Source organism: Gymnoscopelus microlampas (genome assembly GCF_963454915.1).
Source record: "Gymnoscopelus microlampas genome assembly, chromosome: 2".
Classification (NCBI taxonomy): domain Eukaryota; kingdom Metazoa; phylum Chordata; class Actinopteri; order Myctophiformes; family Myctophidae; genus Gymnoscopelus; species Gymnoscopelus microlampas.
Genome location: NC_139939.1, coordinates 18643882 through 18658848, shown reverse-complemented (window position 1 = coordinate 18658848; position 14967 = coordinate 18643882). Strand labels below are relative to the sequence as shown.

General features: G+C 43.1%; 1 protein-coding gene across 7 annotated transcripts in view; it reads right to left on the bottom strand.

Moving 5' to 3' along the window:
* The window catches only part of add3a (adducin 3 (gamma) a), a 130019-nt gene that overhangs the window by 15299 nt on the left and 99753 nt on the right, over nt 1-14967 (bottom strand). For all 7 annotated transcript variants that reach the window (XM_084078384.1, XM_084078383.1, XM_084078385.1 and 4 more), the window contains 7 exons: nt 10325-10474; nt 9033-9176; nt 8323-8421; nt 4333-4509; nt 2074-2331; nt 862-966; nt 59-145 (listed from right to left, as the gene is read on the bottom strand). In XM_084078384.1, coding sequence (XP_083934510.1) covers nt 59-145; nt 862-966; nt 2074-2331; nt 4333-4509; nt 8323-8421; nt 9033-9176; nt 10325-10474 — 1020 coding nt within the window. The remainder of the gene's footprint in view (nt 1-58; nt 146-861; nt 967-2073; nt 2332-4332; nt 4510-8322; nt 8422-9032; nt 9177-10324; nt 10475-14967) is intronic.

Below are 14967 nucleotides of genomic sequence, written 5' to 3'. Positions count from 1 at the left end.
ACTGTCTTATAAAGAGATAGCACGGTAGCACAGCATGCTACGTCGTCCCAACTCTCACCTGTCGTGGTGGGTCTATGGGGATGCCATCCAGGTGATGAGAACGTGGTCCTGACGTCATCATGTCAAACCTGTTCTGGTCTCTGATCTGTGACAGGGCAAAATAACACAGTGGATGACGTCAGGACTTGTGTCATGGAGCTAGCAGCAACTGTACAATGAGCTACATGCGACACTCAGAATTGAAACTTGGAAGTAGGAAGTTGTCATCTTCTCAGTTATCAGTTAAGGCATTGGTTCTCAAAGTGGGGTCCGGGGACCCCCAGGGGTCCTTGGGGGGGGGGGGGGGGGGGGGGGGGCACCAGGGGGTCCCCAGACAAATTAGTTAAGATAGCGTCACAATCATTTAAACCACATTAACCATATTCTATACTTTGGGAGCTCACAGCACGTTGGACGATTAATAACAACGTGAGTTCCATAGGAAATGAATTGAAATAGCCGCGTCCCTTCACCTCCCCCACGATTTCGACACGTTGTCGCACGCCCATGTGTGAGCGGCCCCTCATGTTTCCACCAGAGTCTGTTGACCAGACGCATTTCACACATGTCCCAGAAGCGGTGAGCGTGCTAAAATATATTTTGTTTTCCATGTGCTGCTCGTGGAAAGCAGCCAAACAGATAATGAAAAAAAGAAGCCATATTGACATCATCCACCGGTTAATACAATATGCAATTGTAAGCTTAAAAAAAAACAGTCCCATCCACATTTTTCTAAGCCCAGTGATTATACACCTTCGCCACTGTCTTTGGCTACAATTTTGTATGACGGTACAATGACCTCAGTGATGTGTTCAGACTCACTTTGTTTCTCTTCTGCAGCACTTCACTGGGGTCTGTGTTCATAGGGACAAACTGATTGGGGTCTTCAATCCTGATCGGGGTGCCCGTCTCCTCCGCTTTCATCCACTGCAGAAGAACAAAGAAGAGAAAAAAAGGTACGATCAAGATCAAATCAGGTTCTAAATAAAATAAATAAATCTCATGTAATAACATCATTTTGTGTGAGAATCAAGAGTATCTCTCACTGTCCATCAAAGACGTACTAAACATTGTTCATGGTTCCGTACAATCTGGTGTTTTCCCCGCTACTAGACTATAAGCAACTAGTCTAGATGATGCCTAGATTACTATAGGCAACTATAGACCAATTTTGCTTTCCTCTCAATATTTGAAAATGTTAAAACTGCAGATAAACTTCAGATCGGTAACAGCAACAACTGTATCATCTTTTAAAAGCAGGATTAAGGCCTTCTTATTTTCCCAGACCTTTTGTTAGTTGCGCGTCTACATAGTATGACATGTGCTAGTAGTATAATAGTATACAAATAATATTGAAAAACTTGATTTGATGCTACGTACATGCTACCATCGTAAATGCTCATGAATGATGATGGAGGCCAAAAAAATAGAATGACATGCAATTCTCTGTTTTACCAATAGAGGGCATTCTAATACAATATCTAAAACAAGGGGAGTCCAGGTAGGGCCAAACCAACCAAAATCATCACATGACTTTCTGAGTAGAAACATGATCATCATTGTAATCCACACAAGCTGGCCATTGATATAATACAACAATCTGTGTCATATTAATGTTGAAATGACACTTCATATACACACACATTAGAATCCTCATCATTGTCAATTTATCCATTTGTAACTTAGGGGGTACAGATGTAACCATGGGTGGCCATAGCTGAATGGTTAGAGAGCCTGCCTGGGAAGACAAAGGTCCCAGGCCCGAAGTGTCCCTGAGCAAGACATTTAACCCATAACTGCCCCTGTAGCGCCGCCCGCTGCTCCTGATACTTAGGATGTGTTAAATGCAGATACCTCATTTGTGCATGAGGTAATATACAGGCTATATATGAGGCTGTGTATGCAAATATACAGTGAGAAATAACATTATTATCCAAACGGACCCTTACTGCTTTGTTACATTTGTTCCCCCTCAGAGTTGAATTACACATGGGCGTGCCGTGTACACACACACACAAACACACTCAGACTCACCATGGTGGTGCGGTTGTGGTGATGGCGGTCGTCGCTGGACTCCACGTTGACCTTGGTGTAGCTGTTGGGGGAGTTGAGCCAGCGCGTCTTCTCCCGCTGCTGCCTCTGCTGGAGGAACTTGAAGGGCATCCGCGTGGCGCCTTCCGTGTCCTCGTCGAACATGAAGGCCGTGACGGTGGCCGGGATCTCCACCTCGCTCTTGTGCCGCGGCTTGTCCCGGACGATGGGATGCCGGTAGGCGTAGCCTGTCCTGTAGCCCTGAGCGGAGAGAGAGAGAGAGAGAGAGAGGACCGAAATGTTCAAGAGACGCTCTGGTGCAGTGCTGCAAGAGCTGTTGTGGAACCCTCTGTTCATAATCATCTTTAAATGATCATTATGGCGATACGTCTAGAAGAGGCTATGTCTGTCTGTTTGTCCGGTTTTAATCACAAAAAGCGCTGGACTGGTCACAGCTAAATTACTTTTTTTCACATTATGTTTTAGATCAAAGGATCTAAAACCTTACTGGTCCATTTGGTTGCACTGTTACGCTCTCAGAGTTACAGACCTGTAAGGGTCTGTAACTCCCCCAAGGAACCCCGAGGGTCCCCGGATCCCACTTTGAGAACCATTGTTTTAGATAATTTATTTATTTGTAAAACATTTTGTTAATAGCGATCAATGGAGGCCGGATCAGTCCAAATACGGAGTCGTATGTCATAGATGCATCATTGATGACTGACTTCACAGACTGGCCACATGAAGTCCGAGATCCACATGAAGCCTAGACGTTATTTTATTATCATCATTACTTCTTTTCAACTGAAAACCTTTTTTGTAGTCTATATAGTAATTAATCATTAAAGAGTCGGCCAAACTAAGTATGAGTTGGCCTCAACCATGCCACTGTCCCCTAAAAGCAAAAATGCCAACAGGATTTACAGTCTCGTGGTCCGGAATTACCACTGTCAGTTTTGTTTTCCAGTTTAGTCAATAGAGAGAGGGGTCGGGGGGGGGCAATCCCCATGCCCTCAAAGGGAGAGAGGAAAAACAGTGCTGTGACCAGAGGGGTTCCTGGCAACACAGAGGACGCAGTCAGCCGAGCCATTTCCTGTCTCTCACCCACTACATCCCCTCCCTCTGTCCTCATGTGTCCAGTCCTCTCACACTCCCATCTCTCCCTCCATGTCAATGTCCTCCCTCTTTTGGCACGCATTCTCCCCAGACCGTTTTCCACCATAAAAAGGATATTCTATTCTATTCAACCCGACTTGGCAGATCAGTGTGTAGATCCCCCATTTTATGGTGATGTGCAAGATTGCACAACTCGACGATTATTCGAGCGCCCAACTACTCTTCCAGAGAAAACGCTACGTTTATGAGGTACGAGAGACTGCAGCGATTGGAAGAAAACAAGGAGAGAGGAGCTGGTCAGACGCTCGACGGGACAGATGAGCAATGAATCATCGAGGGCAAAATGAGGAGGGAATGAGGAGAGGAGAGCAAGAGAGGGAGATGGAGGAAGACAAAACAAGAGGAGGGGGAGGAAGAGCAAAGAGAATGTCATGAGAAGGAGAGAGAAAGAGCCAAAGGATACAGGCCGAAAGACAGATTAGACCCAAAGACACAGACACAGATTGACAGAAAGTCAGTCAGCTGGAGAAGACGCAGAGGGTTCGTGTTGTTGAACCCTTGCAGACAGACAGCTATGGGATCTGCTGTGTTTCTGTGTTTACTGAAACTCCCACAGTTCTACGTCCCAAACCACAGCCTACAGGGACAGACACAGCTGCACTGCTGGACCAGTGACGCACCATCATTCCTCTTTAATCATCCACCCGCCTCCCCGCCCCTCTCCTCTTCTCATTCCTGAAACAATACTTCACCCCCTGTCATTTCTAGCCCTCTTAGTACCATTACTCAATCTGTCTCCGAACATCCTCCTTGGAAATCATTTGTTTACACCATATGTGCTTCTCCGTCACGTCATATTCCGTTGTCTTGTTTACGTGTCAATCCACGTGATTTCCTATAAAGCGCTTTTTGGTCTATGTCAGTGTTTCCTAAACACCGGGTCAGGACCAATGTTTGGGTTGCGGACCCTTTTTTATGGGTTGCGATTAAATATCCCCTTTTTTATTAAAAACAAATATTATTTCAGAAGATTTAAAAAAAAATCCCACCCAAATCTATCCATACTACTAAAATGGTTTTCAAAAGAATTTAAAAAATAATAATTTGAATAGAGGGTTTAAGTTCTCAGCAAGACTACAGACTCACCAGGTTATCCAGCATTCTCATCATGGACTCAAACTCCAGCTCACCGAGCTTCCACTTGTGCTGGCCGCCCATGTTCACCGCCCCGGCATTGGCCACGTCGAACACTCTGGACTTGTACTGTTCTCTGTCCAACACGATCAGGTTGTCTACACTGCCAGCACAGGAGATGGCATTCACCTGAAACCACAAGGTAGGAAAGACAAATGAAGATGGAAGAGAAATGGAGTTATAACGCTGTTGGAAATGTATTGTCATAATGTGTTCCAAGATACTTGAACCCCCTTTGACCATGCCGTTAGTGTTTACTGTCAAGTGTTTGCACACTGGCACACCTAAATCTAAGGGTGCGTTGGATGGGGAGTAGCCAACGCTTGCCAAGGCTGTCAACCACGTCAACTACCCATATTGTATTGTATTGATTGCAGTTCCATTTACAGTACCCATGCTGTTGTCTAGTATGTCGCGATTGCACTAATGTACTGTTATTGATTTATTTTTCTGCATGTCTCTGCCACCCCCCCCCCCCCCAAAAAAGAAACAACAACAACAAAAACAACACCACCACATGACACTCAGCTTGGACCGAGCTTTTTTTGTGTTTTATCCGTTTGACCGATATGTACAAACATATGTCCATGTGTATGCATTTTTGTCAATAAAAACATTGATCAATCAAATTGCTGGTTTAGTTTGTTTGAGTTAAGTTGGAGTGGTGGGCTCACTGAAAGGAAGCTACAAGTGAAATGCTTGCCAATTGGGGACAATTGGCAAGCAGACAAAAACATTGGGAACTACCCTGTCCTATTGTTTGAGGTCCAGTCAAAGTTCACCAGTGTTGAACTTCATGCTTCAGACGCGTTGAAAGCGACACGCATCAATGGCATCAACACGCCACAACGGGAAGCACAACCCCTTTGCTACCATAGAATGGAAGTGAATGGGATGCTAACGATTTTGACGTGGATGTGTGACCGTGCCAACAACACACCCATTACTAATTTAATTTGCTGTGTTGCTTACATCACAGCCTAAGTCATGTTTTACCCTTCTGTAGTTTTTAACCTGTACAGGAAAACAAAATTGGTCTAAGTTTTCATGCCCCTTTAAAGGACAACTTTGGTTTTTTACAACCAAGGTTTATATTTTAGCTTGTAATTAAAGTAAATAAATGATGAGTGTAATTTTTTTTTCATTTACTGCTTTCTGTAGTTTTAGCATTTTTTGCGATATTTTTTACAGTGGGTGGGGGCATTCTGTCCGGTGGCTAAATATGCCTTTTTTACACAATAAAAAAGGTCCGGCTGTCTGAGATGGCCAGATGTGAGTTATTGGGGGCTAGAAGAGCTACTGTAAATAATAATAAAGAAAACGCCGGGTTAATGTGTTAAAAAAATACATATTTAGCCACCGGACAGAATGCCCCCGCCCACTGTGAAAACACTGTAAAAAAGATTGTGAAAATTGCTAAAACTATAGAAAGCAGTAAATTTGAAATTTTTAACACTCATCTTTTATTTACTTTAATTACAATCTAAAACATAAACATTGGTTGTAAAAAACCAAAGTTGTCCTTTAAATGAGATTAGCATTAGAGAGAGTAAATATACAGTAAATATGCATTGATTGACAGCCGTTGGAAATTTGGCCCGTGGACGAACAGAGAAGCATTCCTTGTGGCTCCAGAGCTAAAGCTCATAACTTTAACCACAACACTATGTCTGTGCACATACTACATACACAGTAAAATCCTCAGCGTTAACGTAACTCTGAGGGTGTCGTCAAACAAAACACCAGACCACCTCAAAGACCGTCGGTGTCCTCTGGTCTCTCTGAGGGGCGGTTTATATTTACTCTGCCTCCTCCATTTAAGGAAGACAAAGGGCCCATGTTTGACAACAAAGAGGTTCCACTCCACAGGACTTTGGTCAAACAAAACGTGCAAATAATTCTTATGAATACTTTTTTTTTGCAAATACTATTGGATTGATGTCTGTCTTCTACTGTGTGTGCGCGTGCGTGCGCGTGTGTGTGTGTGTGTGTTTGTTTTGACTTACTATACTAATACTTGAAGGCCCACAAGAATAGTATAATTTGATAAATAGACAATGTGCGGAAAATGTCCTGGATCTCACAAGAGAAATGGTTGTTTTATGTAAAAAAAAAAGGGAAAAGTATTAGGCTTACATTTAGGAAACAATTCAGATTATGGTTAGGATTAAGCATTTAGGGTTTAGGCCTTGGGGTTAGGGCTGGAGTTTTGCCGATTTATTGCACGCATAGCTTACTATAAGGTCAGCCTGTCATGTTTTTTTACGCTTCTGTAGTTTTTAACCTGTACAGGAAAACAAACTACGAAATCGGCCTAGGGTTTCATGTCCATTTAAATTAGATTAGTATTAGAGAGATTGAATATAATTGATTGACAGGCCTTGGACATTTGGCAAGCAGACAAACGGAGAAGCATTCCTTTTTTCTCTTTACAGCAAAATGGGCAATTTATTCATTATTTAGAGTGAGAGTACGCCATGTAAGTGCACTTGTGGCTCCAGAGCTCAGGTTCTTAACCACTATACTATGTCTGGGCACATGCACAGTAAAATCCTCAGTGTTAACGTAACTCTGAGTGTAAGAATGGAACCAAATGGATCCGTAGTGATGCCTTTCCTTTACCAAGACCACAAACGGGGGCATTTAATAACTAACTACTCTGCCAACATGAATGGTATGTAGATGATTAACAAGACAGACGACGATTCAAACTAAATATCTGCGTCTAGAAATGTCTGGGCAACACTTTATAAGGACCGTATTATTAAATATATGACCTGTGTTGGAACTAAACTGTAAGGATACATTTACATGGTGTATACGTAAGGAAATGCAATCAAATTGCTGTCATATTTGAGCAGAGGGAAAGTCATATTTGAACAGAGGGAACGTAGTGGTATACCAACAGAATTATTGTGTACCAAATGTCATGGCTTCAGATATACAGGAATAACCAGTTATATGACCAACGTGTTTACAAAAATTGCATACATAATTCCTATGCCTATAAATCACGTCAATCATAGCTGGAGGGTTTATTTTTAGAAGGTAAGCCGGGCTTTGCAGCGTGGATTAAGCTTTTGTTTCCGATTCAAACAGGGGATTTGGTGTGCCTATTACAGCAGGGGCAACACCCACAGCTCTAATATCTACCATATTTACAACGGTACACAAATAAATCCATGCAACAATGCGCACGCGCACACACACACACACACACACACACACACACACACACACACACACACACACACTTTACGTCCTTGTTAAATTCCAGATCACCACATGTTGCTTATGGAAAATAGCCGATCTACAAAGTCACAATACCTCACATTGTGACGTGTTGTGAGCTTGTAGTTCTGCTATTTTCTGCAAGGGTGGAAGCCCACCAGTAATCAGACCTCCTGTGTCTCTTCTAACGTGATTCTCTCATCTGTCCTATCACCTCGATTCCAGATGTTTGCCTTGGACGTGGGACTGCTGTGCAGTGTAACAATGTGTCATTGCAGGGAAACGCTCACTCTGTCATATGATTAACAGCCTTGCTTTTGATGTTTTTCCACAAAGGGAAAAGAGATTATGATTTCTGTAAAAAATGTAGCTCGTAAGTATGAATGTGGAAAAAGCAACTGAGGAGAAAGCCTTTCATAATAAACAAAAGACATAGAGCATGGGTAGTGCAAAAGCACAGTTGATGATGGTAGCTAGGCAAATAAAACCACCCAAGCCCTGTTTTATACTTTGTCGTATGATGGTGGCTGAAGGCGAAACATTTAAATTAAACAATTTACAAGATTGTGATATTTTTGCAATTTATTAAAATGCCTAAAATAGGTCAGCCAGATTGAAAGTGGTTAACAGTGAAATAGCTTTTGTGTGTGTGCGCCAGTGCGCCAGTGTGTGTGCGTGCGTGTGTGTGTCTGTCTGTGTGTGCACACGCACCTGGATCTCGCAGGCATAATGGACGTTGTAGATGTAGTGAAAGGCCTCTTCAATGGTCTCCCCGAGAGCTACGACACCATGGTTTCTCAGCACCAGTACCTATGAAACACACACACACACACACACACACACACACACACACACACACACACACACACACACACACACACACACACACACACACACACACACACACACACACACACACACACACACACACACACACACACGTTATGAGTTAGAATGTCAGAAAACAAACTGTATAGGCAAACAGTTGAAAACTCTCCTCTAAAATTAAAGCTTGTTTTCCTCGAGTCCTAGAACCACAAAGACGGTCCTGGGTCAGTTTGCATGGAAAGGTTCTGTGTGGGTGTCAGGAAGTCAGTAGTCTCGTGAGCCAGACAGTCTGGAGCAAGGAAGCGCTGAAAATTATCCGGTGGTAAAGCGGATGACCTGCCTCCCCCTGCTTCCGTCTCGTCTTTGCAGTCGAGTACATTTGTCCTACTGTAAATCTAATTATTCGAAGCATATATAGCTTGCTGCTTGGCAGAAATGGAAATGAAAATGTATATTTAAAAAAATCTTTTGTGAACAGAAATGACAAACGGATGACAGCGTTTCGGGAGGTGTCGTTCCAGACTCCACATAGCATTCAGCGATTGTGTAATAGTAGACTGGCCACGCGAGACTAGGGTGTCCGGGTCTCATACCTTGGTTGAAGGTCCGAGGGCCTTCTGCAGCTCCAGGCGTTCCTCCTGCTCATCTAAGCTGCCCTGGTAGTTGTAGTAGGCAATGTCTCCCAGGATCAACGCCTCCTGGGAAATGGGCAAGATGCCGCACTTCATAGACGACACCTGGGAGAAGATTAAAAAAAGTCTTCTTATTATGTTCCTTTCAAAGCACTTGTCTACCGTATCATCCAGAATAATTCTAGGGGCACAGGAATATATTAAATTAATCTGCTGACAGTGGAACTTAATGTAAATCAGACGATGGCAAAACTAAGTAGGACACTACACAGGAGACAGGCGTTGAAGGAATTTAAGCTCATCTATTGCTTCAGAACCTCTAAATGTCTTAAATATAAAAGCCTATTTTCTGCGAGCACAAATTCAATATGTCAGTCAGTCTGCAATGATTCACTGAATATATAATACATTCATACCCTGTGCTTCAGGACATGCTTGTTTACTCTCCAATTAAAGTTAATTGCATCATGGCACTGTAGAGTGTTTCATCCGCCAACATTTATTGTGTCAGTGTCTATTTAAAGATAATCGTCGGTTTTTGTTTTGCTCATCTAAATCTCCCTGAAATCCAAAGAGGAATCTCAAACCTCCCATCTGAGAAATCTTCTCATAAAAAAAACAACACTTTAAGAACGTCCTCAGCTGCACTCATCACTGTATCCCAATGTTTTAAGCTTCATTTAATTTGTGTTATCACAGGCCTGCATGTTACAACAGGGTAAACACAGCTGCAATTAATGAGATTAATAGTGGGTACATTTAGCAAGCATTGACAGTACTACTGACTACTGTCAATGCTTGCTCGTTGGCATACCAAAATCAGACGTGCTAATTATCAATTTAATTAGTTTGAGCTGGCTTTATCCTGCTATGACACATCTGTGAAAAGCAGATCTCATTCCCAGGTGAAATAAGGTTGAGGTATCTCTGATGAATCATGACAGGGATGTACAATAACAGCTGTCCTGTCTAATTGTGAGTAATCAGCTTGTTTTTCGCCTCTCTCTAAACCAATGATTTGTATTATTAATATGAATTATTAGGTCTTTTTTTATTCTATTTTTTTTACACACAATGGCACTTTCTTGTATGCAAGGCAAGCATCTCAAAGTAAAGGTCGCCAGGGGCAAGCATCTCAAAGTAAAGGTCGCTAGGGGCAAGCATCTCAAAGTAAAGATCACTAGGGCCTTGCTTGAAAACTGTCGAATCATTCGCGAGCTCGTCACAGAAAGAGTCCCGTCACTCAGACTTACGGCAGCCGTGGCAGGAGTGTGCACGTGGATGACACAGCGGACGTCGGGGCGCATGGAGTAGATCGCGGCGTGGGGGCTGAATCCTGCGGGGTCGATCCTCAGGTTGGTGGATCCCTGGTCGATCACATCCCCTATTATGTTCACCTTCACCTGGAGAATACCAAAAAGGAGACAGGGGTGAGCATGGAGGACAGGGGAGGAGAGGTTGCATATGCATACATACACACACAAGAACATATGCGAGAACTATCACTAACTCAAATGGATGACATGAATGCATGAAATCCCATTATGAATGATTCCTCCTCCCAGTCCACTCCAGTCCTCACCAGGGAAATGAATTGGAACACTAGCAGGAATCCTGGCCAGGGCAAAGTGGACATGATGTTCTTACTATGACAGATTAATTAACAGCCAATTAGCAGGTAATACAGTTTATAGATTACTGAACAGGAAGGGAGCTACAGAGAGAAAGATGAAGACAGACAAATAGGAGCTCTAGTGGAGGACAAGAGAAAACGCAAAGAAAGAAAGGAAAGGTAGTGTTCTGGTCCCTGGGTGAGGGACTTTTATTGCTTCACCCAGCAGATGAAAATGTTATAAAACACGAACATCTCTGGCAGTGGGTGAGTTTATTAATGTATATACTCTGGCAGTGAAAGAGTTAAGGTGTTTATTGTCTTGATCTTTGACATGTAGACCGGGAGAGCCAAACCGGCAACCTTCTGAATTCCAGACGGCCTCTCGACCCACTCGGCTATGGCCGCCCTAGACGAGAGATGGATATCTCTCTCATCTTAAACATGTTAAGATGAGGAATGACAGTAGAAAGTACATGTGACATGATGATTTGGTCTGGTTAGTCAGCCTGTCAGCAGCAGTGAGTACAGTCACTTCTCACAGTATAATTACTAAATGACTGGACGGCGCAGCGTCAAGTAGACCACTGAAAAAACATCTCTCCTCGTGACACACTCCAGAACCTACAAGCTGACACGTTTTGAACAACGTGAAGAGCATCCGTTTGTCCGGACTCAACCAAACAACAAATAGATTGATGGGAGTCCTCTCCCGGTCTGCTTAATGACCTTATGATCAGCGCCGTGGGGACCTTTCTGGCGGCCATATGGGAGAGTGATGATGGATGGCTGCCTGTCGATCGTTTACACCACCCAGGGGGAAATGAATGCCAGTGGAGGAGTGTAAATAACTACCCCCCGTATGTCTGACTGTACACACATGCGTGCGCTCACAAACACATACACACACAGCTGTCAGATGGTTCAACATTGACTTGGTTGCATTACATGGGTTACTGTATCACTCCACCGTATGCCTAGTATATACACCATCGTACGATGGTATCCTGCGCCGAAAATAACAGACCTACAAGCTCACAACACGTCACAGTGCGACACAACTTTGAACTTAGATCGGCTATTTTTGGCATGGGACACCGTTTTACGACTATGTTAAAAAACTTTTTAACGGTCCTTTAAATTGCAGGCCTGCACTGGCCAAGCCATCAAACGTTCCAAACATCTGAGGTGTCTTTGCTATTGCACACACACACTCTCTAAATATAAAATAATCCATGAGAAGTGTCGTGAAGAAGAGTTGGACATGTGATGCGAACGTACGGTTAAGCACGCGATAACGATGGGGTGCAAGTGATATCGGAGCGCAACAAGGCCCTAAGATAGACTAAGGAGGACTCGTTGAGCAGTTGGAAACGGAACACGATATCCCGGAATTCCTCTGAGCACCCTCCTAGTTGAACAAGTACGACAGCTTGGCTTTGACTGTGTGACCCCCGATGTAAAGTTGATCACTGTCGTGACAAGCTGGCAGAAGGTGCCCTTAGGCTTTGATCTAGGATCAGCCAAATGCACTCAAATTTCACCATCTGACACAATGGCAACTGCCGCTAGCATCTCTCTCTTTCCGAGGTTTGACGCCATCATGGGCCCACAAGCATGCAAATTAGTGTCCTGTATGCGTCTACGTTACAACTACCTGCATGCACAAGCCCGTGAGTCGAGCCCATGGGTTGAGTCCTTTTTTCTCGTTTCTCGCAGTACCAGAGTTGACCACTTGTCAACCCCTCCTAAACTTTAGGGGTTCAACTTCAAACAAAGCCCCCAGGTGGAATCAATGCAAAGCTTTAGGGCCTAAAGCTTTGCATTGGTCAGCTTCATCTCTGTTGTTTTTCCACTGTAAGCAGAATGCAGTTCTGCCAGCAAACCAATTACATTCACTAAGACTCCTGAGTCTAATTTCATTTAGGGCACTGGGTGAATGTATACAATGTCCTTCACATCTAATTCAATGGCTGGATACAGAGATATGGTTAGATACATTTTAATCACTTTAACCCTGACATCCCTATTTTTGGGTATGTCATTATAGGCAAACATTTAAAAAAGATTTAGTAAATTCTTCACAAACAGCGGATCTACAAGCCCACAATGCATCTGATCTCAAAGTGCTATGAGCTTGTGGATGGGCTATTGTCTTTATTTTATTATTTATAAAATAAAAAAGTTGAATGTAATTATTTGAAATGACATGAAATAGGGCTTAAGTCGCTCAATGGCTTGAGTGGTTAACTGTCTGCAATATTTGGAAGGGAACCATTCATCATTTTAACGTTCAGGGATAGAGAATACAGTGTTCTTTGGGCAAAACATTTCGGTCGGCCCCAAGAGGACTCTGCTCCGGACCACCCTATGGTCTGATCTCTCTGGTGAAATCCTTTCTTTGTGTGTGTGTGTGTGTGTGTGTGTGTGTGTGTGTGTGTGTGTGTGTGTGTGTGTGTGTGTGTGTGTGTGTGTGTGTGTGTGTGTGTGTGTGTGTGTGTGTGTGTGTGTGTGTGTGTGTGTGTGTGTGCACGCGCGTGTGTGTGTGTGTCGCCCCGTTCTCTCAGAGGGATACAAGAAGACAATTAAACTGTTGATTGCAACTGTGTTTACATATATGACAATGTACTGCTCTAATATCAGTAAAGATATCTAATGATATTCTCTGTCTTTCAAAAAAGAAAAAAAAAACTACTGTATTCGTTCTGATTCCCACACTGAGCGAGCTAGAGAGTTTCAGAGTTTCTCTGTGAATAGAACTTCCTGCAGATTACCTCTCTCTCACTTGCACTTCAGAGGGAGAGAGAGAGAGAAAGAGAGAGAGAACCAGGTCTAAGGGGTAATTCAGATTGCTGCGATTTTCCTCTGCAACGCTACATTGCTTAATTTATACTGCGTATCCGCCTAATACGGGCATAAAACGGTTTATTCTCGTTGCAAATCTTTGGTCTGAACTACGATTAACCACTTGAACCCTAGCATCCCTGCTCTGGGGGAACATTCGGGGAAAATAGCCAATCTACAAGCTTGTAGATCAGCTATTTTCTGCAAAGATATTTAGTGCAATTCATGGGAATACGGTCAACATCAAGTATAGGGTGTAGGTGGTTAAGGCACAGTTTTTCCTCTGTTACCATAGCCTATCTCCCTGACCCCGACACAACCTCTCACACACTCCACTCCAGGCCAGACCATTTCCTAATTCCCTCTCTCTGGAGCTTAAATGAACTGTGCGCCTCCCTGAATGCTCCCTCTATGAGTTCAGACTCGTAATCATGATAAATGGCGATGAAGAGCAGACAAATAAAAAAAAAGAACAGAGGAGACATGCGATTAAGCTGAGAGAAAAACAGAAAACAGATAACAGAGTCATGGAAAACAAGAGAGCAATATAGAGATTGATAAAGACAGAGAGAGAAACAGATGGGCAGAAACACGCCAGACCACAGTCATAGGACCTCTGGTTAGTATTTTCCTTCACCAAGCGACATGAAGGGTGTTTTTCCAAATAAGAAGTGCATGTTAAAAGTTGTTCGCTTTATAAAGATCATTCTAAAGTTACAACTCTCACTTCTTAACGTAATTTCACTCTCCATTCCTTTATGGTAGATTCCAGCGAGCAACAGGTTTGTACAATCACAAATACACTGCAGGAGAAATCGAAGAAAAGGAAGCAGTTTGAGGCAGAAAGGTGCATGGACCTTAAACATCACACTGTCCGACTGTCCCACTCAAACAGACATTGATTTGGCTCTGTGACTGCCGCTGCCGCTGGCTCGACAGTAGAACAACAATGCACGCCAATTCCTTTTATACGGTACAGCGGAGCATATTAGCGGTGCGACATGCCCACATTGAACAGGCTGTGCAAAAGGGTGGCTGCAGACAGGTACAAAGACGAATAAAGACAGAGTGGCAAGGCAGGCAAACAGAAAGTCAAACAACACGTCAAACAACTCGCTCTGTCCTTCAACAGCTGCAATGTTGTGGTCTTATAACTGTACCACAGACAAAACTTTCCCTGCTTACCACACCAACCGCAGTACAGACCCTACTTGGATGTGGCCCAGACACACAAACTAAAAATATTCTAGTTGATCATGTGATACTATATTTCCCTGGGCCAGCCTACATTTGGGCCAGCCTACGTTACGTACAAAGAGGAGAAATAAATAAATAACAAAAGCTTATTTTGTACTGAAAATTTCAGAAACAGTTACAAATTTCTTAAAAGATAATTAAATGCTAATAAACAAATTGATTAAAAGATAATTAAATACTAAT